Raw genomic sequence first — 27,750 nt, 5'->3', positions numbered from 1 at the left:
TTTTTAATAATTAATTTATGTGGCTTACTAATTCAAAATACAAAGTCTTCTGATGAGCCTGTGAAAGGCCAGTGCTACTCTCACCACTGGGTGTTTTTGTTCCTTAATGTTATGCTCTGTTAAACTGAAATTAGCACCAAAAGGAAGTCCAAAAGAAATGGCATCAGGGAAAAGCCAGTATAAAATCTGTAATTAGTCACACTGGAACACACTGCTGTGAACAGACATTTCACACAGACAACCTTTTCATTAACTTTCTGTTTATTTTAGAGAAATTTTATGAGATAATAGGTTTATCACTAATGCCAGAGTTTCTGTTGAGATGTTTCTGCTGCCCATGGCAGGCACAGCAGATATTGCAACCAGCACCAGCAAAAGCAGCAGCAGCTTTCAGACCCTGCTGAGCTGTGTGTCATTCTGAAGCTACCCACAACCCCAGTGACATGAGAACCATTAATCTGGGAACTACAACCCCTGTCCTGTGGGATGCTGAGGATCAGCTCTGTGTGAGCAGCAGTTGCACAGGCATTTTCTGAGCACTTCCTTTTTTTTTTTCTTTTAAGTTGCAGCCTAAATGTCTCTGATGGGAACCAAAACCCCCTGGCTTTATACAAAGGGTACTGTGGCTCTCCTGGAAGGGCACAAAACCCCCCAGAGAAATGGCAGCATGATACCATGACCAATAAAATCAGCAGGGTGTCTTAGGAGCTTGTTTACACCAGAATGTCTCACCAGTGTTACCAGTTTGGCTGCACTGGAAAATCTACAATCCACTGCCAGCAACTACAATCTACAATCCAGTGCCTTCAGCTGGGTCAGAAAAATTCCCATGTGGTTATTTATGACTTTGGTCTGACTACAAATACCCTTCCCAGGTAGGTGGGTCTGTTAGAGAAGACATTCATGGAGTTGCTCCCTGATGGCAATGAATTTTTGGTTCCACATGGCCACGGAGCAGCCAAGTTCCACCAAACATCTGCATGATGGGGCCACATCACTCCTCTTCCCATTCAAAGGAATTTTTCTTACTCATTTCTTACTACTTTTCTCCTTAGCCAGTCCATTTATTTTTTTTCACTTCTAAACTTTAGAGCACCTTACACTCTTCCACAGAGAAAACAAGGCATAAATAGAATGAGTAAGAAGAAATAATACAAGATGTAAGTATCAAGTGTGTGGGTGAAGAGCTGCGTTAAATCTGCCCTGAAGAAAGTCACTGTTCCCCAGAGAAACAGATCAGAGGGTCAGATCCCAGACTCAGGCCACTTTCCCAGCCATCTTTCATTATTTACAAATATCCTCTGTTCTTGCTAATTTTCCTTGATCTTTGCACATTCTGCAGCTCCTCCTCCCTTCTTGACAAAAGCCATTGCTCACCTTGTGTAGATGTGCCTGGTACTTGTCTTCCCCACATCACAATTTAGCCTCGATCAAAGACACTGAATTCACTGACTTCTCATAGAGGTAAATTTGCATAGGAGAAAGAAAAATGCATCCTATATATATATATATATATATATATATTTTTATATATATATACTTTTATATATTGATATATTTTTTTTATTTATTTATTTATATTCGTACTCAGCTGCAAAAACTGGAGCACTGGAGCCATCTTACCATTGTCAGTTATGTTTCCTGTCCCTAATTTTTTTGGTGGTTTTGTTGTGTTGCTTTTTTTTTTTTTTTTTTTTTTTTTTTTTTTTAAATCTGGAGGAAGACTTATACTTTGAGAAAGGAAACAAGCATCTTCTGGTGGCCTTTTTAAATCCTTTAGGAAGAGATAATTTGCTTTATAATGGGTTTAAACTGTGTTATTTAGAGCTAGAGGAAAGTATTTAACAATGGGGGAACACGAAACTGCTAATGAAAACATCCTTGATAGAAAAAGAGCCAGGAAGGTTGGCAGAGGAAGAGGAGAATTCCCAAGTGTCTGCTAGTAAGAAGAAAAAAAAAAGCGCCATCAGTTAAACGTATTTTTTCTTATTTCTATGGTAGCAACACATTTTTAGATAAAGCTGGGTATCACTTACTTGCAAGTAAAGAGAAACAATGCAATGCTTTGTAGCACAGACAATTAAAAACTGCAGTTCTTACCAGAACATGGCTTGGTTTATTGCTTTAGAAATCAATCAGGCTTTAAAAAGCCATAATAAATTCTATTAAAGTCACAGCCCTAGAAACTTAATGACACTGAGCTTCCTTTCCTGGCACCTAAACTCTCAGTTGAAGAAACAAATCTGTAGGGGATAAGAAAAAAAAAGGACAGAAAAATACATCAATTTCCTCATTCTTCTGACACTGCTACTCTGGGAGTTCCTATTTTGTGAAACATCCATCTGAGCTGATATTTTTCTGACCAGCCTAATTTCATTGCTTTTTATTCATCCTTAAAATGAGTGAAGGGTCCAGTTCTCAGGTTCCCCAACTCTGCTCCATGCTTTTTTCTAGGAGGATGAGCAACAGGAGAAAAAGCTGCTGACACTTCCATAGTGTCTCCCCACTCCTCTCTGCTCTCACCAGAGAACAAAGGAAACCTCAAGAGTTATTTTAAACCTTGTTTGGAAACATTACTCCTTCCATTCCATTGCAGGACTCCATATGGCACTGAGAAAAATGTATATTTTTGGGGGGAGGAGTGGGGAATTGCATATCAGAGCAAAACACTTACAGTCCTGCAGGTGCTTCCTGGTGACTCCAGACAAATCTGAATTCTGCAGTGTAAGTGAACCACAGAGTTGTTGACAAAGGAAAAGATTTTCATCTTAAACTGAGCTTTGCTTGAATTCCCATTTTCCAGCAGCGTGGTGTAAGTGTTTGGGATGGGACAGCTGAAAAGGGAGACAGAAACCACACAGAGCAGCTGAGGCTAGAGAAGGCAGGTTGTGATTAGAGCACAGAACTTGGGTTTTAAGGTTTTCCTTCCTTTAGGAAGTCACAGCCAGACCCTTCATGAAGCAGCTCTGGCAGTGACAAGTGATGCTTTAATCTCACAGTTATCAAATGGAACAGGAGGTGGTTGGAGAGTTGGAGAAGAAGGGAAAGAGTAACAGTAAGAAGGATTTAAACTTGGCTTCGCCAAACATAAATTGAAATAAACCATGAAATTTAAAGGACTTGATTTTGTTATTGAGCAAAATTATTATCTTGTATTTTAAGGTGGCAGGTGAGCCTAAGAAATATGGCATTGGAGTGAGATCAGGGAACCAGATATGAACAAACCTCCTCTTTCTCCAGAGGTGCTTTAATATCATGTGTGAGGAATTAAATAACCTATTTCTTCGTTGACAAGAGGCACACAAGCTCTTGATAAAGCTGAAACCACAGAAAAACCTCTGAACTGTAGAGAAGGAGATAAAGCACCCACTTCTCAAATGCTCTTTCACTGGCTGCCAAAATCACCTTCAAGTGATTTCTTCCAGTTAAAAGCACAATTCCTTCACTAAACTGTACAGAAGACAACCAAACTCAAAAACCTTCCACATGGCCCTTTGAAATCCCTTTTCATATCTACCTTTCTTGTTCAAAGAAGGTGTAACAGGCCAAGTAGAAAGGGACTGTGCATGTGAATGGTGAGAACACACATAAAAATACAACACATTATTAGTCAGTACCACTGTAAGATCTGAGATATGGCTCATGGTATTTGCAAATGGCATTGCTGTACCTGTTGCTGATAAAAACAAATGACAGGGGATCCACTGAATTATTGGTTGGAGTGGCCCAGCAGTCAGTGAGAACCACCCTGAGCTTGCTGTCTGCCTTCTGCATCCCCACTTCGATCAACACATCCTCACTGGCAGAGACGCTGAAATTTTTGGGGATTGGGGAGTTTCCAATGAACAGCTGCATTTCTGTTCTGAAGTGTCCAGATCCATGCAAATCCTCAAAGATGGTGTAAAGTCTGAAAAAAATCAATTAGCCACCTTTAAAGACCACAAATTTAACTGTAAGTCTTAAAATCAGTCCCTGTATTCCCCCCTATTTAAACAGTGGAGGGTTATCTGCAGTCCAGGATGGCAGGACACTGTTCAAAAGGAAAGGTGAAAATGCACTGAGGTTTCAGCTGGGAAGGTAGAGAGTAAGGAAACACAAGTGGAAAATCCAAAGGGTGGTTTCAGCAATTCAAACAGGTCAGAGAGAAATACCTGAGTGGAGCAGAAGAGGAGCAAGACTATGAGCTCTCTGAAAGGTCAGAATAAGGACAGTAAAAGCTTAGTGAAGAAGAGCCAAAAAAAAATGAGACAGGGAAAACCTGAACAGAAAGTGAAAGGCATGAGAAAATTATAGAGCTCAAAGAAAAGTGGCCTGACAAAAACTTTGCTGGGGAATAGGAAGGAAAATACAATCTCTGGACAGGGCTAGGAAACAGAAACTGGATTTGGTGCCAATAGTTTAAACATGATGATAAGCAAGAGAGGAGGTGCACTTGTGTGAAGGGAGGACACTCCCCATGAGAAAAAGGCTTGAGCTGTCATATCTTCTGTCAGCACAGCCCTGATTTTCTGTGAAGTGTGGCTCTGATTCCATCTCACTTGAAGATAGGGCCTTCCACAACAAAGAAAGGATTTGCATGATTTGCCTTCTGGTTTTTCAAGTTGACTAAATAAGGATTTCTGGGAGTTAAAAACTGCCATTATCAGAAGCTACATAGCAATCTGCAGGCCCACATCAGGTGAAAAGATGCACAATTGATATGTTCCAAAATCAGGAAAATGCTGTTATTGCTACAAGGGATTGCCCAGGAGGGCAATGAGGAGACAGGAATTCTGACTCCTGAACCAGCAGGTCCCAAAAGTTTATTTTCACCTGTGGTTTAGCCAGGTAAAGGCCAAGCTTGTTGGATCTACTGGCACATTAGTTGGAGTAGGAGAGAAGCACAGAGCAGGGATCTCCTTGATGCCTTGCACTGGCTGCCTAGAACAGAGGTTAGGCAGAGTTAGAGAATAAAGTGGATATTTATTAAAGGCCTTTGACAGATACACCTCAGGCAGTGCAGGAGCCTGGCAGAGGCTAAACCCAAGATGGACAATGGTCATGGGTTTTTTGGGCAGAGATAAGTTTGGTCTATTTGTATATCAGAGGTTAATTGTCCAATTACAGCTTCAGGTAATGAAGTCACACACTCCCATTTGCTTCTCCCCAATTCACTTTTGTTTATACATTTCAGGCCTGAGGCTGTGATGATGACCTTGGTTCGCAGGCCTGGAAGGATTGTTTTGTCTGACCAAACTGTGAAGAGAGCTAACTAACATTCTCTATGGAGTTCAGAGTTATACACTAATGCAGTGCAGGATCTGAAAAATATAAAAGCTAAAACTTGAGACACCATTCTGAGTACAGGACTCTCAGGATGGCAGACTGCTCCCAGTGCTGTCACTGGACACAACCACAGCCCCTGGGGGTTTTCCCAACCCAGCAGCACTCAGCCACACAGCAGAATTTCAAAGCAGAGAGAATTGTTCCTCACCCTCCTGCAGTGTACCCAGAAGAAGTCAAGACATTGTTTTGAAACACACAGTGGATGGGACTGGCAATGTTCAAGTGGTGGATTATTCCCTGAGCAGAAACCTCATTCCTAAGGGTGGTTTTCACCACAGCAGTAGTCGTGTTCTGCAGCACAGAAAGGAGAAAACACATCAGCATTTCCAGGGTTGTACCAGAGCTTGGGTGTTCCCCATTCTCCTGACAGCAAAAATCAAATAGATTAAACCCCCAGTATCTTTTTTTGCTGTACAGGGAGGCAAAGAAAATACACCAGTCTTCCTCCTTTTCCTTTTTGTCATATCATAAAATCATAGAATCACAGAATAGCTTTGGCTGGAAGGGATCTTAAAAATCATTAAGTTCCAAACCCCCTGCCATGGGTAAGGACACCTTCCACTAGACCAGGTTACCCAGAGCCCCATCTAACCTGGTCTTGCACGCTTCCAGGGATGGAGCAATGATCACTCCTTAGCAATGGCCATTGCTCCAGAAGGGAGTTTCTGTACTTTGACATGGCCTGAACATGGTTCAGGATCCAAAGAAAGATACCACTGTTTGTCCCCACTACTGGTAGCTACTGAAGTATTTGTCAACATGAGATGATGGAATTACTTTCAAGAAAAGACAGCTGCAAAGGGAGCCCAGAGAGGCATGGGACGTGACTCTCAGTTTGGAGAGGCCCTTGAGTTTTGCTGCCTGACCTCAATGATTCCCCTTCTCTCTGATGCTTTTCATTGCACACTGAGAGTTAACTTTCCATCACAGGAGCGGGATTTCTTTCTCCAAAAGAAGTTCAACAACTAACAGACTGAACACCTAGCTAAGGATCTGCCACTGCCTCTCCCCTCCTGAGAGGGAAATAAAGTGCTCCAGAGCTTGTTGGCATTCCCTTGATCACAGGACTTACAGTCTCAACTTGAGTGCCGCAGTCTCTCCAGCCCGCCTGCAGCACAACGTGGGTGCCATTGCTGGTGCTCACATTGCAGCCAGGCTCCCCCAGGAACAGGGAACTCTCTGGGATAGACTCCTGCTGCAAGAATCTCCTCTGGATGGCAAGGATGATCCTCTCATTTTCACAAAATACACTCACTGAGTCTTTAATTGAAACCTCTTGGGTGGGTTTGGCAAGGGGGGCTGGAGATGCTCGAGGAGAAGCATCAGGAGTCGCCATGGGATCTGTGGTGAGAGGAGTCAGCACTGTGCTGGAGAACATGGTGCCCTCCAGAGCTCTGTGCTCAGCAGGAGAGAAGTCCAGTGAAGCAGGGGAGGAAACACGAGCTGAAGTTTGCAAAGATGTCACAGGTAAAATTATGCTGTGCACAGGTTTCTCATCCATCACTGTTGCCTCCTGGCTGAAGGGAAGTCCTGAAGAGTGCCAAAAATAAAGGTACTGTTGTAATTTACATGCTCAGTTTGGTCTCATCAGGCAAGAACAAACTCTTAGGAGGAAACTCTCAGTTACCGGCAGGAAATCAGCTTCTTTTGTTCTTTTAACCTGCTCTACTTACTGCCAAAGCTGGGGCTTTTTTTAGAAAGGAACGAGCCCATGAGACACACACAGTGCCCATCAGTAAAGCTGAAGTGCTTTATTTCCTGGCAGCTGCAATAATTGGTGTGTAACACATGTACAAACAGCTTTTGGAAGATCATTACTGGCACAATATCCCCCACTAGAAGCTGCTCAACAAGTCCTTGTATGTTTTTGCCTGGAGCCGTAGGAGACTGCCCAGTTCTGGCTGGGGCCATAACCAGGAATTTGATTCGGCCTCATTTGTGACCAGTTACTACCCAAAATATGGGAGCTTGAGTGCTTTGGAAAACTCATTTCTGGGGGATGCATGGGACAAACCTCGTGTGGCAGTCCCATATTGCACTCAGTGTGTCCTGAGAGAGATGAATAAATGTGTCAGTGGCAATGATCAGTGGTAATGGTTCCAGGAAGAACAAAGTGGGGAAAAAGCAAAGTACAGGTTCTGATCAATGTGTGTGTCAAACATGCAACATCCAGCCCAGGTCTGGGGTTACACCCTGAGCATTCACCCACCACTGATTGAGAGATAATCAAGACAATAAATCTTTTTGCAGGGAAGCACAGTGTGTCTCATCTCACAAAACTGCTCTTAAATAATTTTAGTGGCTTAAACATAAAAATACCACCTATTTCCCAAGCCATTTATAAAATCTGTACACATATATAAATGCTTATGGAACTGCCCAGCTTCCAGAAATGCCCCAAATGAAAAATCACTGATTTGCATAATAGAGAAAGGCAAATAAAAGTTGGAGCTCTTCCAGAGCTGGATTCCCAAAATCTTATTATCACATTAATATCTTAGTTAAAACTGAACAAAGGTTGGTATCAAATCATTGTGACTTCAGTAAAAAATGTTTCTTATCGTTGTGGTTACAAAACCAAATATAAATTGCTGAAGAAGCCTAAGAGAATTTAGGAAATAAAAGACCCATCATACATCAGCCAACAAACCACCTGAGGAAAGAGAGAAGCCAGATGAATCAGCTCATACAAAAATGTAGTTTGTAATACCAGCATTTCCTCCCTGCTGCCATACAGAGGTCAAGCCACCTATCAACTACTTTCTGATACTTTCTCTATTACCTCTTCTGTTCCCTCTGCTGCTCCTAATGAAAATCACAGAGAATCTTGACAATCCTGTCTAATTTTTGTGGCAAATATGAGAAACAGAACTGTTAAAAGAACTTCACAGCATTAAGTATTAATATAGTACATTCCCCACTCCTAAAGTGATCAACTGTTTCTAACCCCAGGGGCCTCCTCAGTTTTTCCCCCATTTCACAATTCTGAGGAGATGCTGAGTAAATGCCCAGCATGAGTGAAGCAGAAGGCTTGTGTGACTGGTTCAAGCTGCAGTCTAGTGGCTGTCTTAATTTTTACCTGGCCAAAATTCTCATTTTTTGAGAGAAAAACCATGCTTTTACTTCTCTTTCCAAAGTCTAAAAACCAGAGCAAACCAGACCATAGGTGGGACTCAGAAAGCAGCACCAGCCACCTGCTCTGTGGGGACCTGTCCCTGAAACAGACCCTTTGTTTTTAGCCCAGGTTTGAGGGGGACAGGCACTATACAAGCACTGCCACAAGCATAAATATGTTTCTGAAGTAATTTTGCATGAGATTCTAATTGATATCTTAAAACAATGTTCTTTGGACAAATGGATGGTGTCAGGGATACAGTATTTGGGAGGGTTTTTTTCACAAGTGACTTGTGAAACAGAATTCAGCTGCTCTTAGTCAGGAGATAGATGGTTTTTGTTACTTACTTCAATGACATATAAAAGAAAAGAAGTTGTACAATCAGCCATCGTGGTGGGCTTGGCAAAGTGTGGGCTTTCACCTGAGCTCCAGACCCACAGGGGTTTGAGGGAAACAACTACTCCCAGTGAAGAAAAACTCACATGTTCATTTATTTCTTGAGATTTCTATTTCATGGAAAAATTATCAGTGCGAAGCAGAGGGTAACGTGGTTTTAAATTATTTTAAACAGTGCTAGTAATGGCTGTGTTCAGGGATTCATTTCCACTGGTGGCTTATAAACCCCTCAATCCATGTCCTCTAACATCTCCTTACCTTTTTTTTCTATAAAAGTGATTCTAGATATTGTCAAAAAGACCAGTCGGTTTGGTCCTTTTGGATCAGTGGTGCCTCACTTCCTATGTCATCTGTGGGTGTTCTTTGAAACTTACTGGATGGACAAGCAGGAGCAGTGTAAGGAGAGAGAAAAGCTTTTCATCCATGTGTTTTACAGGTATTTTCACCTCAGGAGACACAGATTAATAACAGCTTTTCCCATCTGTCTGGTTCTGGAGAATTCCTGCTCCTCACCTTGTATGGAGAGGTTGCTCCTGTTGATGGTGAGGTAGGAACTGTGTTCCAGGGCCTCACAAAAAGTGGTGATGACATGGTGGACATCCACTTCTTCTGCCAGCAGCAGATTGAAACTTACCACTGAGCTCCCATTAGTGACACCCGTTACCAGCACTTTAATCAGACCAGCATCCACCTGCTGGAGCACCTCAGGGGGCAGAGATTTATGCACCTGGAATAAAAACAAAATGTTATGTGGGGATGGGCAGATGGAGTAATTACATTTCAGGCTGTGTACACTGCTCAGAAATGAGTGCTGTGCTTCCTGCTCTGGAGGGAAGCGGCAGAAAATTGACCTTTTGCTTTGTAACATTTTCATTCCAGAGCAGCTGAAGGATGTGGTGCATTATTTAACCATGAATATTAAACAGGCCAAACGATTAAGATCTCTCATCTGTCATTTGGCACAAGACCTTGCCTCTGGTAACAGAAAGGGAGGGAGGAGACTGCAGGGAAGCTCCCATGTTCTGCCTCTCAGGATGCCTCTGGGGAGAGGGGAAATCCTATACAAGGTGCCCCTGACACTCCACACTGCCTCAGAAGGCTCTCTCAGCCCAAGAACATTAAAACTTAGAGCAAGGGACCTTCAAGCTTTGTTTTACAGCTGATTTCTCACCAGAGCCAAGCAAAACCCACCTCTTCTTAAATGCCCAGACCAGGGTATTGAGGGGCCAGGTGGGGGCTACACTGTGACCACCTTCAATTGCTTCTTCCCTTCCCTGATTTCTGCAGGAAATATCTGGAGCAGCAGGGCTGGATTTCAGCCATGAGCTTAAAGCACAGTTTATTTCAGTTTGTAATGCTCTGGGATGCCAGCAGTGATTCCCACCAGGAAGAGCCCAGGGAAGAGGCTGGGAGGCACCAGGAGAAGCAGCCTTGTTTGCCTTGCACCCACACACAGAGCTGGTGCATTTAGTGTTGGATTCTCACAGCTTTTGCACACCCTTGTGCCCTCCACGCTGTGCATTTCCCAGCCCTGATTTCCCCACTCCAGTCCCAGGATTTGCAGGTCCTGCAGCACTTTCCTGAGTCACCAGAGCTGATGTGTTCCTGGTGCCAAGGCAGCATGGCACAAAGCAAACCCTCTGTGTGCCCCTGGAAATTGCTGCCATGTGTCTGCAAGTGCCACACAGCAAACCTTGGAGTGCCCCATGGAGCACTCAGGCAGAGCTAGGAGGATGGAGACAGTTGGCTCCCCTCTAAAAACCTGGGCAGAACACAAACTGTCCTGGTCAGACCCCAAACCTCCCATTTCACCAAGACAGAGCCTCTTGGGCTCCTTCTACTCTCTCTTTCTGCTGTTTCACAAGCAGGTACTGAAAAGTTGAAGACCTAACTTAAGTTTTCAGCTTTCATATCTTTTGAGTGAACTTCTCAACATTAAACACAGACACCTGTGACTATCCTCTTAGCCCACTCTGATTTCATCCTCTTTTTCTGTCTCTCCTGAAAATTTTATCAGTCCTTCTTTTTCACAGAATCATTGAGGTTGAAAAAGACCTCCAAGATCATCAAGTCAAATCTATGCCTGATTCCCACCTTGTCCCCAGACCAGAGCACTGAGTGCCACCTCCAGGGTGGATACCTCCAGGGATGGGCACTCCAAGCCTCCCTGGGCAGCTCCTTCCAAGTCCTGACCATCCTTTCCATGCAGAAATTCCTCCTGATGTCCAGCCTGAACCTCCCCTGGAGCAGCTTGAGGCCATTTCCTCTTGACCTGTCCCTTTTTCCCTGCGACCAGAGCCTGACCTTCACCTGGCTACAGTGTTTGTTTGTTTTGTTTCTGTCCTTTTTATTCCTATTTTGCCTCCCAAAGCAGGATCCAGAGCTGGAATAGCGTCCGGGCACATTCACAGTATTTGTATTTAGCCACTAGGTGACACTACAAAACCCTTTATCCAAGAGACTCCGGGATTTCCCAACAGGTACCACACCCTGGGTTATCAAAATATCGCTTGATGAAGCAGGGCAAGGAAAAAAAAAAAAAAAAAACAGGGGAGCGGGGAAGAAACTGAACTTTTTTGGAAAGAAATATTCAATATATAATAACCTTGAGTGTGGGGAGTTCTTACAAGAGAAATTATCTTCAGGTCTGTCATTGTATCTGCAATTTCTGTAGCACACAAAGGAAACCTGAGCAAGGAATGCACTGACAGTCTGGAAACTGGGAATAAGTAAGGAAAAGGTACAGTAATTTGAACAGATTATTGTTTGAAGAGTGTTTTTTCACTCAGAGAGAAAAAACAAACAAACAAACAAACAAACAAACAAACAAACAAACAAACAAACCCTTAAACCCTCCCCACTGTGGTTTGGTTGCACCTCCAGGGAGAAGAGCACAAATCTGCCCAGCCACCATCATCAGCAGCCTCCAGGGTATGGAGGTGGATAAACTCCAACTAACAAAAGGGTGAAATTACACTGGAATAGTGAAAATCCCTTAATCCCTGTTCCTACACTCATTCCACATTCATACATCTTTGACTACAATCCTTTTAGGTGCATTCAGCTGCACAAACACAGGCTGTGTGCCTTCCAAATGGGGGGGTCCTAAGGCACCATCATTTATTAGTCTCACACCTTTTGTCACTCAGCTAAGTTTAAGACACCCAAATTCAAAACTTTCCACTTAGGAATTTATTGCACCTCAGTGAATGTATTTTCAACCCAAACCTTTTGCTTTCCCAACTGATTTTCTTGAAGACAAGCCACAATTTCCTTCCTGGGGTGTTGTAAAACACAAGCTGAACAAACCCCAAGACTTAAATACTTTTTTACTTTTAGCTATATTGTTTTTAAGTTGCATTACAAGAAAGGTGGTGGAACTGGCCTGGACAACGACAGTGCAGGTTGTCACATCAAGTTTTTACCTCCTTCTCATTATTTAAAGGATGATATTTCCATTTGCTGTGCTGCCCAATTGAACCACATGGCACTTAAGTGCTGGGGCTAAAGACCATTATACACATTAGGATTTATAAATCCTCTGAATTGTAGATTGTGACTCCAAAGAGGTTTTAAAAAAACCTCTGGCAAACTGTATTTAACTGGAACCTGAGAGTGCTTTTAAAGCTCATAAAACTTTCCTCATTTACTTTAAAAGATCCATTTCTGGTCCTCATAACCGGAAAAGAAAATATACAGATCTTTCTGGTCTCTTAAATTTTCTTTGGCATCTAGAAATACAATATTTGGGATATTATTTACAGCAGCCATGCAATTATAGCCCATTTACAGTGGCTCAGAGGTGGACTAACACATTTCTCCAGCTGATCCACAAATCCAGAGTGCTGGGAAAAGGAGTGCTGGTCTCTTATAATCAAAGTGATCATTTTCTGCCTGAAAATTTGAGACTCAGATAAAACTGACACAAAACTTCATTTTGTTCCTTTATGCAACCATTTTACAATTTTTTTTTTTCCTAAATATATCAGTACCCATGGTTTTCTGGACTAAGGTATCTGACTGAATGAAGAAAATACATTCATTTCAGTCCATTTCAATACTGTGCTGTTCTGAAATAGCCTCGGGCAGAGCGTGGTGCTGAATGAGAGAGAGGCCAGTGGAGAATTGCTCCCTTTTCGCTTTGCTAATCACATCAATCCCCTTTTGTCACAGTTTTTCTGATGTGACAGCTTGGGGCCATAACAGCTCCAGGAAAGCTGCGCTCTGCTAACACACCCAGAAAGGTGCAAACCAGTCCAGTGACTGGTGGGAAACTGATTTGCTGTCCAGGAAGGAGAAATGGATCACCCTCTTCCCTCCCTGCAGTTGTCTGTGACCCCAGTCTGGCCTGCCCTGTGCCCTATTTACAGAACTTTATTCCCCTTTTTACAGAAAGGGTAAATAAATATTGGAATGGTCCATCTGGGGAGGTGGTGAATTCACCATCTCTGGATGTGTTTAAGAAAAGACTGGATGTGGCACTTGGTGCCAGGGTTTAGTTGAGGTTAGGGCTGGACTTGATGATCTGGAGGTCTCTTCCAACTTAATGATTCTGATTCTGTCTCTGATTCTGAGCCCCTGTGACAGCTGTGTTCCAGTGGCACATCGTGACTCTGTCCCCAGTAATCTCAGGAGGCCTCTGCAGGGTTTAAGAATCCATCAAATTGCCAGTGAGGGATTTATCAGCACACTTATCAAGACCTCTGAAAGCACAGACAGTGAAGGAGAGGTAAGGGAGGCAATAAAGCAGCCCAGCACAACCAGTGGTTTTCCAGGCATGGGTGTGTTTGAGGGAGCACCAGAAGGAGCAAAGTTCTGACAAATCCACTGCGATATTAGATACTGTCAAATGCAATGCCCAAGAATCCTGAGAGGGTTAAAGGCACAGCAGATATCATATTGTGCTTTGATATCCTGCACTCTAATTGGAAGTGAGGGCAGAGGTGACTTTTCAAGAAGCCACTCCCTTTCCAGGTATGGGGCTACAAAATCCAAGATGATTGCAAGAACTGTCAGCCTTGAGGTACTGCTACAAAAGATAATAACAATCATTCAGCTAATTAGGATAGTGCTGTTCAGGGCAAGGGTATCAGAGCACTTTGCTAATTCCATTAACTTTCCACCACACCCCTGAAAGAGATCAATTATTCAGCATAACCAGGTATGAGAAGGAGAGGACATGGAGGTACCAGAGAATCCCCAAAATCCTGATCACTTATCCTGCACACTTATCCTGCAGCCTCAGGCAGTCAGGGGAAGCCAAACCTTCCAGGTGTGTCAAGGCACACACATGAGCTACACAGGCTGTGATGGAAAAACACCATACACAGGGTTTTATTGAAACAGGTAACAGGTCGCATCCTTCTCCAGCACTTACTTCATCAACAAATAGCTGTGCAAAGGTTTGATATTCCTCACTGCTTGTATTGTTGAAGCCTGGAGAGTATCCCATGTTTGTTATCAGAACTGTGCCACTAAGTTTGTGGAAGGCTGCAAGGCAAGAAAAAAGACAATTTCTATACATGTTTTCTGGGCTGCAGTCCATGGACAGGTGTGTCACAGCATTCCTGGCCACATGAATCAACTCATAGCAGCAGAAGGAAAGGCAGCCCAAAGCCCAAAAGTCTAAAAAGAAATCATCCAGCATTTTACTCTGCCCTGTCTGAGCCCCTGATGATTCTCAAGGAAGGCACTGACCTCCTGGAGGACCCACATCTGCGAGCTCTGCTTCGGATGTTTGGGATGTCTGGAATGTTTCCCCATTCAGGCACTGGAATTGTTCTCCCAGGCTCAGCTGGTTGTCCCTCCAGTCCCTCCAGCCCCTCCAGAGGGAAACCATTGCAGCACCAAACCCTCCCTGCAGCCTCAGAGGAAGGCTGGGCAGCTGCCTGAGCTTAGACATCTACACTTTGGACAGCTGTGGTGGGATGAGGGGAATCCCAGCAAGGTGTACGCTTCCCCCCAGTTCACATCTGCTGAATGGCATTAAGGCAGACTCAAACATTTATTTCCTGATTTCTCAGTGTTTCCCAGCACCTCTGGGTTTGGCATTGTTACCACAGACACTGAAGTGATCAGAGATCAGAGAAAGGGCTTCTCAAGGCATGGTCTGTGCCCCTGGCACATCATTTAGTGATGACTGCAATCATCTAATGCTGAGACCATTGCCAGTAAATTGCCTTCACTCTGCCCTCAGCTCCTAACAAATCATCAGTCCTGGCACAGCAAAACCTTATATTTTTATATAAATACAAGATAGTCTTTGCCAAAAACTTCAAGAACTTTATCATCTGGATAAGGATTCAGTTTAAAGTTCTGAATAAAGTTACCAGTTTTTACTTTCTGGTGTAGCAACCTGCATTTCCTCCCTGCACACACCCAGCTGCACCTCCACAGGGTATCAGGCACCAGGTTCCAGCTCTGTCACACTCCTATATTCAGTTTTAATCTGCCATTTCAGCTGCTTTCATTGAAACAGGAGGGATTATAAAGCTCTGCATAAACCCCGTGGACTACTTTACATCCAAGTTCTACTCACACTGGGAAAATCATCACTTCAATTAGGACAAGTATTGGAGGAAAAGAACTAGTAATCAGGTAAAGCTTTAGAGGGGAGGGAAGAAATGCCTGCTTGAAGCCACTGCAGGAGGGTTCCTTTATCCCAGCAAAATCCTGATCCCAAAGGAATCGTCACCACCAACAGTCAGATCAAAGAATTTGGGATTTCTTTTTGCCATGGCTTGTCCTATCACGTGAACACAGGTATTTAGGGTATAAAACCCATTCAGTTGTCTGAGGTGAGAGGGGGAAATGTTCTGAATAACTCTCAAATAATCATAAAAAAGCCCCCTGGTATTTAAAAGACCAGACTATGAAGAGTTGGTTGAGGTTGAGCCTCCAGGTCAGAGATGATGCCACAAGGAGGAGCTGCATGTGAAACTTCAGCAAACCTGGGCTTTTGCCCTGTAAATTTCTTGCCCTGGGCTGGTGAGATGCCACTCTGGTGGCTCTTGCTCTTGTTCCTTAGGCATAAGCCCTTCACAAGCTTCTTTCCCAGCAAAAGCACTTGGCTAAATATTTGATTCATCAGGAATATAAAACAAGTTTTTAAAACTAAGCATTTTTTTTGTGTAGAATTTTTCAGTTTGTTTTCCAGCTCAAAGAAAACTACTTTAATGGGGGGGGGGGGGGGGGGTTGTCAGTTAAAATTAGCTAATTTTATACTTCAAAGAAAAAAAATACCTTTGTTTTCATTAAAAAACCCCCAAAACTTCTTTTTTAGGAGGAGAAAAGACAGCAGCTGAACAGGGCATTGGCACAGCTGCCCAGGGCAGGGCAGGATGGCAGGAGGGGACACATGGTGAGCAGGACTGGGGGAACAAGAGAGGCTGGAGAAGCAGCACAACTGGCCTTACATGGCTGAAAAAGGCATTTTCCAAGGAGAAAAGAATGAGGGAGCACCAGAAATGGGGTTGGACGAGTGGAGACCACCAGGAACAGGAGATGAGAGAGGAGGGAGAGAGAAAAAAGCAGAAGGAAGTGTGACTTGGGATCAGAGAGATGTGAAGGGCATGAGAGACAGAATAAAGACAAGCAGAAGCAAAACTGAAATAGCCAAACTTAATAGTGACACACTACAGAAAAAAACCCAAACATTTAGTGATGGACAGAGACAGCAGAATTCCTATCCCCAACAAAACTGTATTTTTAAGATCAAATCTGCCTCTCTGAAACATGATTCAGCTCCAATCAACAGAAAAAAAATCCCCTAATTAGCTGCAACACGTCTGCCCAAACCCAAACAGATTAAACCTTTGCCAGCCTTGTTGCTCTCAATTACAGCTCTTGAAGCAGTGTCTCCCAGGTTTCCAGGCAGCTCCTGCCTCACAGGGGATTTGTGGAGGACTCTGACTAATCATCCTCTGCTGAGAGGAAAGGGAAGGCAGGTCCTTTTCCTCCCCAACTCCCTAAATTAATTCCACAGACAGCTGCTGCTGCTGTGTCCTGGTGCCAGAGGCTGAAGGAAAAACCAGGATGTGTGGGAAAAGAGACAAGCAGCAAATGTTGCCACCAGCCACGCTCAGTGCACTCTTTTATGTGCTTCCTCCTCCTGGAGCTGAAGAAATGCAACATCAATAAAAGCAACTGCTCAATTGCCAGGAAGAGGAATCGCTTTCATAAGCTGATTTAGCAAAGAGAAAGTGCCAATTCCTGCAGAAAATGTTATTGATATAGAAAAAAATTGCAGGCACCAAGAAAATTATTTTGATGTTGAAAAAAAAGTTTTAGATGCCTTTTTCTAAACTCTGAGCAAGGCTTTGCTTCTCCCCTGGGTGAATTCCCACATGTGCAGATCCCATGGTGAAGCTTGTGAGTTTGATCCTCACATGGAACCATTTGTGATGGTTCTTGCTTCCTTTTTTCCTTGCCAAGGTCAGGATTAATACATAGGAAATTTGGGTTTCAAGTTCAGACTTGGATGTTTATTATTTCTTATCTATTTAGACTCATGAGCTGTGAGCTCTAAGTAACAAGTTAGAGAAATGAGGTAAAATGGAGCACCTCTGACTCTTTCCAAGGTTATTTAAGTGATAATTACCCAATAACAAGGTGACACCTGTATTATTGACATTTCTGACCCAATAATGACCACCCAAGGCCCACAATGTGGACCTTTTTCACCCAATTACAGAAAACCACCCAAACCCATGAAGAAGAAGAAAGTGAAGAAGGACTTAGACAATGCCCAAAATCTTCCACCTTGACTCAATGTATTACTATATACTAAAATCCCAAAATCCAAGTTTCCATAATTCCAACACCATGAGATGTGTACTCACTGTGGGCCGGGCTAGAGGCTGGAGAGGTGCCTGGCAAAGCTGGTGACTCCAAATCTCCAGGGTGTCCCTCAGAACAAGAGCTGTTCTCCCTTCCCACCTCTCCATCTCCTCCCAGAGTGGTGGCAACGTCAGCGGTCCCTGAGGCCACCAGAGCTGTGCCAGGGCCACCCTGAGAGCTGGCGTGGGGCACAGCAGCAGCTGTGTCAGTGCTGGTGGCTGCTTGATTTGGAAACAGCCAAACTGGAGTGAGTTGCTCTTGCCTGGCTGTGCCTGTGGGTGATTTTGGGAGAGCAGCCTTGGCCATGGAGCTTTGCTGTGATGGACTTGTGGCTTCTGCACCCACTTGTGGCTTCTGTGCCCTGCTGGGGGTGACCCCCACGGCCATGGGGGTGCTGTCCCTGCTGAAACCCATCTGTGGGGCCAGGCTTTTTTCCCAAGGGGTTGGAGGAGCACTGGTGGGACTGTGGGACACTTGTTTGTCACCCAGGGCTGGTGCAGCAGGGAGGAGTGTGATGGTGCTCAAGCCAGAGCCTGCAGCAGCCGCTGTCTCAGCAGTGGCAGAGGGAGCAGAGCCTGCAGGGCTTCCTTCTTCAGAAGCCAAGTCTGTGCTGATTCTTCTCTCAGGAGCCATGGTTTCAGCAAGAAGATCCACAATCTCCCCTGCAACACAGTAAACACACCCTGAAATGGGGCCTGAAGCTGGTTGAGGAGGCACCAAGACCTGGCCTGAAAATGGCACTAAGGTCACTCAACCACCCATGGCAGCATTACAAAAACAGCTCTTGGATGCTCATGGACATACTGTGGAACAGGTGAATTTTATGGGGTTGAATCTGGTTTGTGCCAACACAAAGAAGAAGATTTGATTCCTGGGTCTCCTGTTCTGGCTGGCAAGGCTGTGGATCAACTCGGTGGGAGGAAATTAGCCACACACATAGCAAGAGAGGGAAAAGTACTCCTTGCAGTTATCAGGCTTATCAAGAAGGATCTCAGAGAGATTTCACCTGAATGTGTGTATATATTTTTTAAAAAATTATATATATTATATTTATTATATTTTCTATATTTATATATTTTATAAATAAAATTTTATATAATATCTAGATTATTATAAATTATATAATACATCTATAATGTATATGTTGTATTTTTATATATAATATATATTATAGATTTTCTATATCAATATATATAATTAATTTATTTATAGTTTTTAATATATAATATTTATATATATATGTATTTAGAGACAGGTCATATATACTCCTCCAGCCACAGACTGCAAAGGTACAATTATGTGGATTTTATATGCTATAAAAGCAAGTGTAAAACCCCACAACTTATTCCCATGTTTCATGGCAAAAAAACCAACCCTAGATGCCAGGCCTTTTTCTCACCCTCACAGTTTCTTCCAGGTCGGGATGGATTGGTGTCCATGGTTGTCTTGCACCTGCACGTGTAGGAGCCCATCAGGTTGATACACTCTGCAAACACAGAGCAGTCATTCTCAGCTTGGGAAGAACATTCATCCCAGTCTGTGGGACCAAAACAAGAATAAGGGTCAGAGAGCCTCCCTGCTGGCTGCACTGAGCTAGAAATAATTATTAAGTAGTCCTTTTTAAATTTACTTCTGTGGCCTTGCTTTTTCCTCATTTACCTGTCAGCCAAGCTCTGAGTGATATAGAACACTATCTATTTTGTTATTCTCTTGTTTTGTACTCTGAAAAGTATTTTCTCTGAGTAAAGACTTTTAAAGTAATTGTTTTTAGAGGTAAACACATTTACAGTGAAAAAATGCTGTAGGATTGTACTGCAATTATATCAAAATCACTCACTCTACCAAGTTCTGTGTACAGCACCTCCAGATATATCTGGTAATTAATAGGTCTGTTACCATTAGCTACCAGTAGATACAACATTAAACAGATACTTAATCCAAATAATCTTCTGCTTCAAATAAAAAGTAAATGCTAGTAGCTCCCACGGGAAGCACTATTCTGTTCTTAACAGAGGAAGTGCTAAGGGTAAAATCTCTTTTTACACAGTTTTTCTCCAATGTAATGCTGTAAAACTGTGACCCTCTTTCTGGTAGTGTCAGAAGAGATATCCTGATTCATCAATGCATGAAGATGCTCTAAGGGTGTCCCTTGTGTCTGATTTCAGCTGCTCTGAATCAGTTAGAGATGCCTTTTCATGCAGTTATAGACCTATTTTATTGCTGAGTGTCTTCCCCTTTGAGGGATTTATATCTGGAGCTGTGTGTTGCCATTCACACCCTGTTCCAGCAAATCTGCAAGGGCTGAGTTAGTGCTTTGGACAGGAATAATTCCAGGTGAGCCCTCTCTGTGTGACTGCCTGGTGCACTCACCTTCACTGCCTCAGAGCCCTGAGAGAGGGAGAGCAGCAAATGAGGCTAAAAACTGTTACTTTGGACAAAGAATTCTGAGCAGAGGCTAGAAAATTGTTTTGAATAACAAATTAACATAAGTGCTCGTTCTGCAAACCTGCAGATTAATGAGGGTGATTATTTCTGTGAAACAAAGGAATGTCCCATTCCATGTGCACATACATGCACTCATCTTTCTGCTTGCTTGTCTTTCCTTCTAGCTAATATTTAAATTCTTTTTTTTTTTTTTTTTTTTTTTTTTTTTTTTTTTTTTGTCATTGGGTAATTGCTGTGTCCATCATAGTCTCCATTAGACAGTTCCATGTGCCTGTGGCCAGCAGTTGCCTATTATGTTCCAGCCTAAGCCACTTAGAGGGAATGAGGGAGTGTGCAGGATTGGCTGAGCACCAGAGATGAAATCTCGTTAATTCCTAACCGTGCTATGAAATAATCGTGACCCTTGGTGGCTTCCGACGCCATCTGAGAGCTGCTAATTGCCAAATCACTTACATTCACTGCCTCCTTTGTCTCTGAGGGTTTCCTCTCTCCTCACTTAGCACGGCTTTTAAAGCAAATTCCTTCACCTCTGATGGCCACATTCGATCATGCATCGGGTCAAAACACCAGCACCGAGTGGTGCATCACTTGTGCACATCCACACACAGACTCTCTGCACTTCTTTCCTCTCTAAACCATCACATCTCAGCCAACGTCTGCTCTGAGCTCCCTTTCTGCACTCTTGGCACCTCTCTGACCCTTCACATTTGGCACTTCCCTACACAAACCTCAACCAACAGTCCTAGTCCAAAAATTATTAACAAACCACCTTTGTGTTCACTCTGATTACCTATTACACACCTGTAAGGGGTACATGCAAAGGGTAAAAATCTGTGAAATTCCTTTGGCAAATGATGTTGCAGATGGTAAAGACTTATCTGATTTGATGGGGGAGATTCATGGGGGATAAGCAAACCCTAAGAAATATCTCTGGATTTAGGGAGTCCTGGAGGTGAAAAAGAGTTGTTGGCTAAGGGATTATTGATTATTAGTGGGAGGTGGTGCCTTCTCCAGGCTGGTACTGAGGCAGTGACATGGTGCTAGAAGGGTCTTGGGCCTGACTCAGCACACATTTCTCCTCTTCTCTTCTCTTCTCTTCTCTTCTCTTCTCTTCTCTTCTCTTCTCTTCTCTTCTCTTCTCTTCTCTTCTCTTCTCTTCTCTTCTCTTCTCTTCTCTTCTCTTCTCTTCTCTTCTCTTCTCTTCTCTTCTCTTCTCTTCTCTTCTCTTCTCTTCTCTTCTCTCTTCTCTTCTCTTCTCTTCTCTTCTCTTCTCTTCTCTTCTCTTCTCTTCTCTTCTCTTCTCTTCTCTTCTCTCTTCTCCCCCTTTCCCTTTCCCCCTCCCGTCCCCTCCCCTCCCATGCCCCACAAAACATTTTATTATCTCTATCCATCATGGCAATAAACTTAATAATTTATGGATCTTCAAGGAGATCTGGTCTGCTCCCTTCCATTGTGCTGTCCCATCTGACTCCTCATCCCTGCTTTTCACAGCTGAATGGGCTGTCACCAAACCAAACACAAAGCCTGGTGGTGGCCAAGCTGCAGGGAGGATCCAGGGGACAGGATCTGGGTGGGCTTATTGCCAAAGGTCACATCCTGGGGCTCTTTGGGGTCAGGAAGCAAAACACCCCATTATACAAATCCTTCCTTCGTGTGTTTCACTCCTTATTTTCCACTTAGGAAAGTCACGTTGAAGAAACTCTTCTTTGGGTAGAGCTAAGAAATAAACCCTTTTCTCAGCCCCTAAGGAGGAATGGAGGTGTTGGCTGTGCCCCTGGATAAGTGTGGTGCTACTGGAAGCCACCTGGTTTTCTGCAGCTAAAGTGACAGTCCAGAACTATTGCCTTCTTCTTCCTCAGCCTTTTGGTCCCAGGATCAGTAACACTTACAAAGTATTTTGGCCTCCATCAGCATCTTGCAATTCAGTCTCAGTCGCCACTGTGATATTTGTAGGCTTTGAGTGCAATCCTGGTTTTTCCCTATCCTATTCTCTTTAACCTCCATACGCTCTGCAACTCCAAAGGGAGTTTTTCCTGCTCAGAAAGGCTCAATGCACCAAGAGAGAAGAATAACCCATTCTGTTGGCTTTGGCAACTTTCTGAACTCTGCTGTCTCTGCCAGCTGGGAAACCTGAGGACAGAACTCAGTCCTTTGAAGATAAAAGTGGTGATTATTGAAGATCAAACAAGGGACTGGTTTAACATAAATTCCATGCATGTTTCTTCAGTCCTATTCACAATAGGGACATTTGGGAATTCCTCTGGCTGGGTTTCTAGAGTGAAGATGTTGGATTTCTTAAACCTTGGCCCAAATACAGTCCCTCAGTCCTAGAGCACAAAACTGTCTAGAGGGTGTGTGTATCTAAAGGCTACAGATATTCCACAGTAATCCTGTCTGTCATTCAGCTCGAGAAAGATAATGGCAAACTTCCAGCTGGGGACAAAGAGGAGAGGGAGGAAAATGAATAGGGGAACCAAGGACTCCACTTGGGTTAAACACAGTGAGGACAAGCAGTGCCTGCAGGTACCTGGGGACAGCCAGTGCTCCTTTGTCTGACCCCTCTGGCCTTATGGATAAAACCCCTGGAAGGATTCTCACATCGTGGTTTTCTCTTCAAACAAACCACATCCTTTGTTTCTCTAGTTTGTGAAGAATATTGGTGAAATAATATCACTAATATGTGATCAAAACACAAATGCTGCTTTCTTATTTGAAAAAAATAATAAGAAAAATTACCTTTGACTGCGGTGTTTTGCTGATCCACCGCAAGCACAGAGCCATTGTGCAGGTAGGAAAGCACTGGGGCAAATGTGGAGGCATCCACTGGAAACTCAGGATCCTGCACGGTGATTCTGAGCCTCACAATGATGCTTCCTGCAGCCAGGGATTCAATCTGCACTTTCAGCTTCCCAGATTTGTACAGGGCAGAAATGTTGGGTGGAAATGAATTTTCAAGCTGAGCAAAGGGAGAGACACATTGACAATTAGGGAGCCAACAGGTGTATCTTTACGTATTTATATAAGCACAACATAGAAGATGCTGTAAAAAGAAAAGTTTCAAGGTGTTTCAGAAATCTTATTTTTTCAGAGATTATTGTGGCACAAAGCAATGCCAGTCTCCTTGGTGCAACCCTGCTGAGGAGGACTTGAGGGTGCTGGTAGATGAGGGGCTGGACATGCCCTGGCTGTTTGCACTGGGGCCCAGAAACCCTCTATGTGCTGGGCTTCACCAAAAGCAGCGTGGGCAGCAGGAGAAGGAGGAATTCTGCCCCTCTGCCCCTTCAGGTGAGACCCCACCAGCTACATCCAGCCCCAGGGCCCAGCACAGGAAGGATGTGGAGCTGCTGGAGAGAATCCAGAAGAGGCACCAAGATCAGAGCAGCTCTGCTGTCAGGAAAGGCTGAGAGAATTAGGATTGTTCAGCCTGGAAAGCAGAAGGCTCTGGGGAGACTTAATTGTGACCTTCCAGTACCTGAAGGGAATTTACTGGAAAGAAGAGGCAAGACTATTTACAAGAACCTGGAGTGACAGGACAAGGGGGAATGACTTCAAACTGACAGAGAGTAGGGTTAGATTAGATATTAGGAAAAACTTCTTTACTGTGAGGGTGGTGAAGCCCTGGCACAGACAAAACTATGGCTGCACCATCCCTGGAAGTGTCCAAGGCCAGGCTGGATGGGGCTTGGAGCAACCTGGGATAGTAGAAGGTACCCCTGCCCATGGCAGGGATTTGGAACTGGATGATCTTCAAGACGTCTTCTAAAACAAATCATCCTGTGATTATATAATTCCATGATACCTTTGAAAATTGTATCCATCTGACCACTGGTCTTCCAAATTTTGGCTCAAGGGAGCAGAATTCCCCCTGTTTGCCTGCAGCAGAGCTGAACTGTCCTGCTCAGTGCATGCAGCAGAGCCTTGTTGTTATCTCTGTATGTCACATATGCATTTTGTTTTATTTACAAGTGTGGGCATGGCTTTAGTTCCCAGGGAGCATTTGAAACTCGACAGTTCAAGTTCAGCCTGCAGTCGAGTCCAATAACAAAGAAACCTCAGGATGAGAGACAAGAAAAATGGGGGTGAATAACTTCAAAAAAACCGTGTTTGAGACAGCCCAGCTTCAAGGCAGCATCACAATTTCATCAAGGTTAATTACCAAACCAGTGAGCAGTCACTTCAGCTGAACAAATGCATTACTCTGAACATTGAAGCTGGCACACTGCTGTCAATATTGGAGCTGTGCAGGAGCTGGCAGTTTTACCTTACATGTCTGGAAGGCTGCTCCTTGTTTGAGGCTTTTGTTCCTGCACACACCTCAAAGCTGCCTTTGAGCACGAGCAGAGCCATGAATCAGCACAGCTTTGTTTCCATTCAATCAGAGCTTGCTCAAAAATATTCCTACAAACAAACTGTTCAGCTGGTGTGAGCTCACATCAGGGTAGAGAGGGAAGAAAATGAGGAGAGAACAAATGAGAGGAGGATGCTGTGCTCACAAACACACAAGGAGGCAGAAGCAACACAGGTGGGCAATGCTCCTTTTTCTTCCCAACCCGATGAAGCCAATCAGGTCAGCATTAATCTCAGAGAAGACTCACTCATCAGAATCTTCCTACACAACAAAAGTGAACGATATGCAACTGTGGGAAATAAAACCATGTTAGGAGGTTCAGCTAGCAATTTCTGTAGGGCAAATGCCTCCTCTCTGCTGCCCTTGAACATGTAGCTCCTTTATTGTTTTGGGGTTTTCTCTTGCATTTAATTTCATACATGATTATGAGTCACCCTTTGTTTTGGGGAAGACTTGTTTGGGATGGAGATCCCGGTTCCTCTGTATGGGCCCTGTTCTGTGCAGCAAAACTGTAGGAGATTGCTCCATCTGAAACCTCCCCTTTTTTTTCCCTTTTTTGGAAAGCTGAGAGCTGGCACCAGACTTCATGACTCAAGTTTTGTTTCTGGCTGATTACACCTGACTGTGGACAGTGGCCACTATGTGTGCAGGCAAGGGATGGGGCTGGAGAAGAAAGCCTGATCCAGATTCTTTTCCTGAAAGAAGAAAGAGCTTTGAGAGGAGTTAGACATTTATTGAGTAGACTGTGCTGAAATGAATGCCAGGAATGCCATTTCAATAATCCATTTAAAAGCCTCAAGTTAATTTACTGGGAGTTTATTGCCAAATTAAAGATCCAAGGAAAGGAGCCTCTGTTGCATGCCTGCATTTATAATTCCTTCACTCTTCTGTAAGGAAAAATTCTCACTGCCTTCATTGCTAACGAGGCCAAGGGCTTGATCTGTCTAGTCAGTTGAGTTTTGTTCTAATTATAAAGAAAGGTCACAGGAAATAGTATGCTGATTTTAAATGAATATTTTGTCCAGGCATAAAATCCTCTATTAGATTAAATAAATTTTACATTGAAAATATATATATATTACCCAGAGATGTAGCCATTTTACCTCTGTAAGTAACAGTCTTGAAAATTCCTCGTATGCTGAGCTGCTGGAATTATGGAAATCATCAGTGAAGTTGTAATTGAGAATCCTCATAGTAACATCAAATATCTTGGCCTCTGTAGGACACAACATTAAAACACACTGACAAAGTAGGAAAGGATTCAGTTAAAATTTATATACCTGGACCAAAATCTCAGCTGATGGAAGAAAGGAGGACAAGATTGAGAGAGTTTGGTATTAAATAATAATTAAAAAATAAAGCAAATAGGCTCCTACAAGTTTCTGACACATTGAGAAGATGCACTTACATCAGTTCTAAAGAGATATTTTGATTCCTAATTGCAGCTGCATGAGAACTGGGTGTACACATACTTTATGTGTGGGTTTACACATACCTGGCCCTGGCCCTGCACAACTCCTGCCTTGAGGTTACACCCAGGGTGGAATTGCCCATGGGCTCATCTCTGGCCCACCAGTCACAGTTTTTATCTATTTACTTTCCTGATCTTGGTAGTGGGGAGAGTAAATACACTCTTAAACTGAAAATAGAACAAAAAGCTCTGCATGCCCCTTGTGTGTGTGGTGAGCCCTGACAGACACTGCACAGAGCACAGGAGCCAGAACCAAGAGCCAAGGAATCTCTAACTGCTTTGTCCTGTATAAACACTCCAAGGCTGTTACTCCTTGGACTGATCCTTGGAAAACTTTTCTTTTTCTCCAAGGGCTCCAGCTTCATACTCTGAAGGTCAGCCCTCTGTTTTCATAACCACCAGACCTCCTACTTTCCCTCCACAAAGGGAGTAATTTCCTTCTGACCCAATCTGGAGTCATCCCTCATCTCATCAAAGGGAAGGCTCTAAGGGATAAACATGAACAGCAGCATTCCCACTGTGGTCAGTAATAAATAGTTCACTGCCTGCTCTTTAAAAAAAAGGGGAGAGATTTATTTCTTTATTTGCATGGAGGCTTAGGAAATAATTTAAGACTAGAGAAAAAGCAAAATTATGTTTGGTCAACACACTAGGGCCTCAGGAAGCTCCCAGCACCAGTTAATTGAACAGAATGGGCAGGTATTCTGCAGCTTGGTTACTCAGTCCTTGCAATTCTCTTTAATCTTTTATTCAGCAGAGTCTGCCCTTCCTCTGGGCACTCTTGTTAGCTCAGCTGAGCCCTTGACAAACCAGTTACCTGGAATTCTCACTGGCCACAGCCATCAACCAGGAAAAAACGAGGCCTGCTGGGAGATGGGTGGCAGCAAAAAGCAGTGCCAAGCACCAAATAAATAAAATTTTAGAAAAGAATTATAGTTTAGACTGAAATCTGTATTAGTTTAACCAGCTCCAGCACTGGTTTATCAACTAAGGCCAAAGTTCTGCTGCCTGATATTCTGGGTTAGATAAATGCTGGAGTAGATGAGATAAAAAGTGCTGAAGAAGGTGGGAAATGTTCTTCAGTGAGGACCAAAGGAACATTGCTGAACTGCAAGTCCATGGGGATGGAAGGAAGAGAAGGGAGAAAATAGAGATATAGTACATTATATATATATATATATTTTTTTTTTTAAGGGTTTTTTACCTGTTTTAACATTTTGATGGGAGATAATGGTTTTTCCACAAGTTTCATAGCTGATCTCCACTGAATACATCACCCCTGCTTCCAGGTGAGACACAACCACTTGCATTTCCTCTGTCCTCAGGTTTTGCACAGTTTCATTGCCCTTGGACACCCGGACTTGGAAAGTGTGGTTCAGGGTGGAACTGACAAGCCAGGACATTTCAAAGCTGTTGCTGGCAATGCTGAGGATTTGATGGTTTGTAACTCCAGAGGGATCTGTTGCAGTCCCAGGAAGAGTTGGCACAGAAAAAGCAACATTTCACTTTTAAAGCCTTGTGCTGCTCTAAATCAGCTAGAGACAAGCACTTGGACAGTGAACAGGGTAAAATTCTCTTTACACCAGGACACAATCTGCCCCTCTCACACAAGCAGATCCCCTCATTCATGAACCATCCCACTAGAGTGACTGATTTAGTGTTTAACCTTTTTATTTCCTTTTACTATATGCACTTCTGTTGAATCATAGAATCACAGAGTAGTTTGGGCTGGGAAGAACCTTAAAGACCATCCAGCTTCCATCCCCTGCCATGGGCAGGGATACCTTCCACTAGACCCAGGCTGCTCAGAGT

The 27,750-nt window shown here is 43.5% G+C and overlaps 1 protein-coding gene across 1 annotated transcript in view; it reads right to left on the bottom strand.

Moving 5' to 3' along the window:
* UMODL1 (uromodulin like 1) overlaps positions 1 to 27,750 on the bottom strand; it is a gene marked incomplete at its 5' end in the record, with an annotated part of 42,556 nt that overhangs the window by 3,380 nt on the left and 11,426 nt on the right. Inside the window, 11 exons of the mRNA XM_083854471.1 lie at positions 2,675 to 2,834; positions 3,671 to 3,907; positions 5,474 to 5,616; positions 6,398 to 6,855; positions 9,350 to 9,563; positions 14,214 to 14,326; positions 17,677 to 18,336; positions 19,074 to 19,211; positions 22,856 to 23,075; positions 25,571 to 25,683; positions 27,143 to 27,397. Of these exons, the coding sequence (XP_083710597.1) occupies positions 2,675 to 2,834; positions 3,671 to 3,907; positions 5,474 to 5,616; positions 6,398 to 6,855; positions 9,350 to 9,563; positions 14,214 to 14,326; positions 17,677 to 18,336; positions 19,074 to 19,211; positions 22,856 to 23,075; positions 25,571 to 25,683; positions 27,143 to 27,397 (2,711 nt within the window). The remainder of the gene's footprint in view (positions 1 to 2,674; positions 2,835 to 3,670; positions 3,908 to 5,473; positions 5,617 to 6,397; positions 6,856 to 9,349; positions 9,564 to 14,213; positions 14,327 to 17,676; positions 18,337 to 19,073; positions 19,212 to 22,855; positions 23,076 to 25,570; positions 25,684 to 27,142; positions 27,398 to 27,750) is intronic.

Source organism: Zosterops lateralis (genome assembly GCF_965231275.1).
Source record: "Zosterops lateralis genome assembly, chromosome: 2".
NCBI lineage: Eukaryota > Metazoa > Chordata > Aves > Passeriformes > Zosteropidae > Zosterops > Zosterops lateralis.
This window is presented reverse-complemented; position numbering and strand designations above follow the sequence as displayed.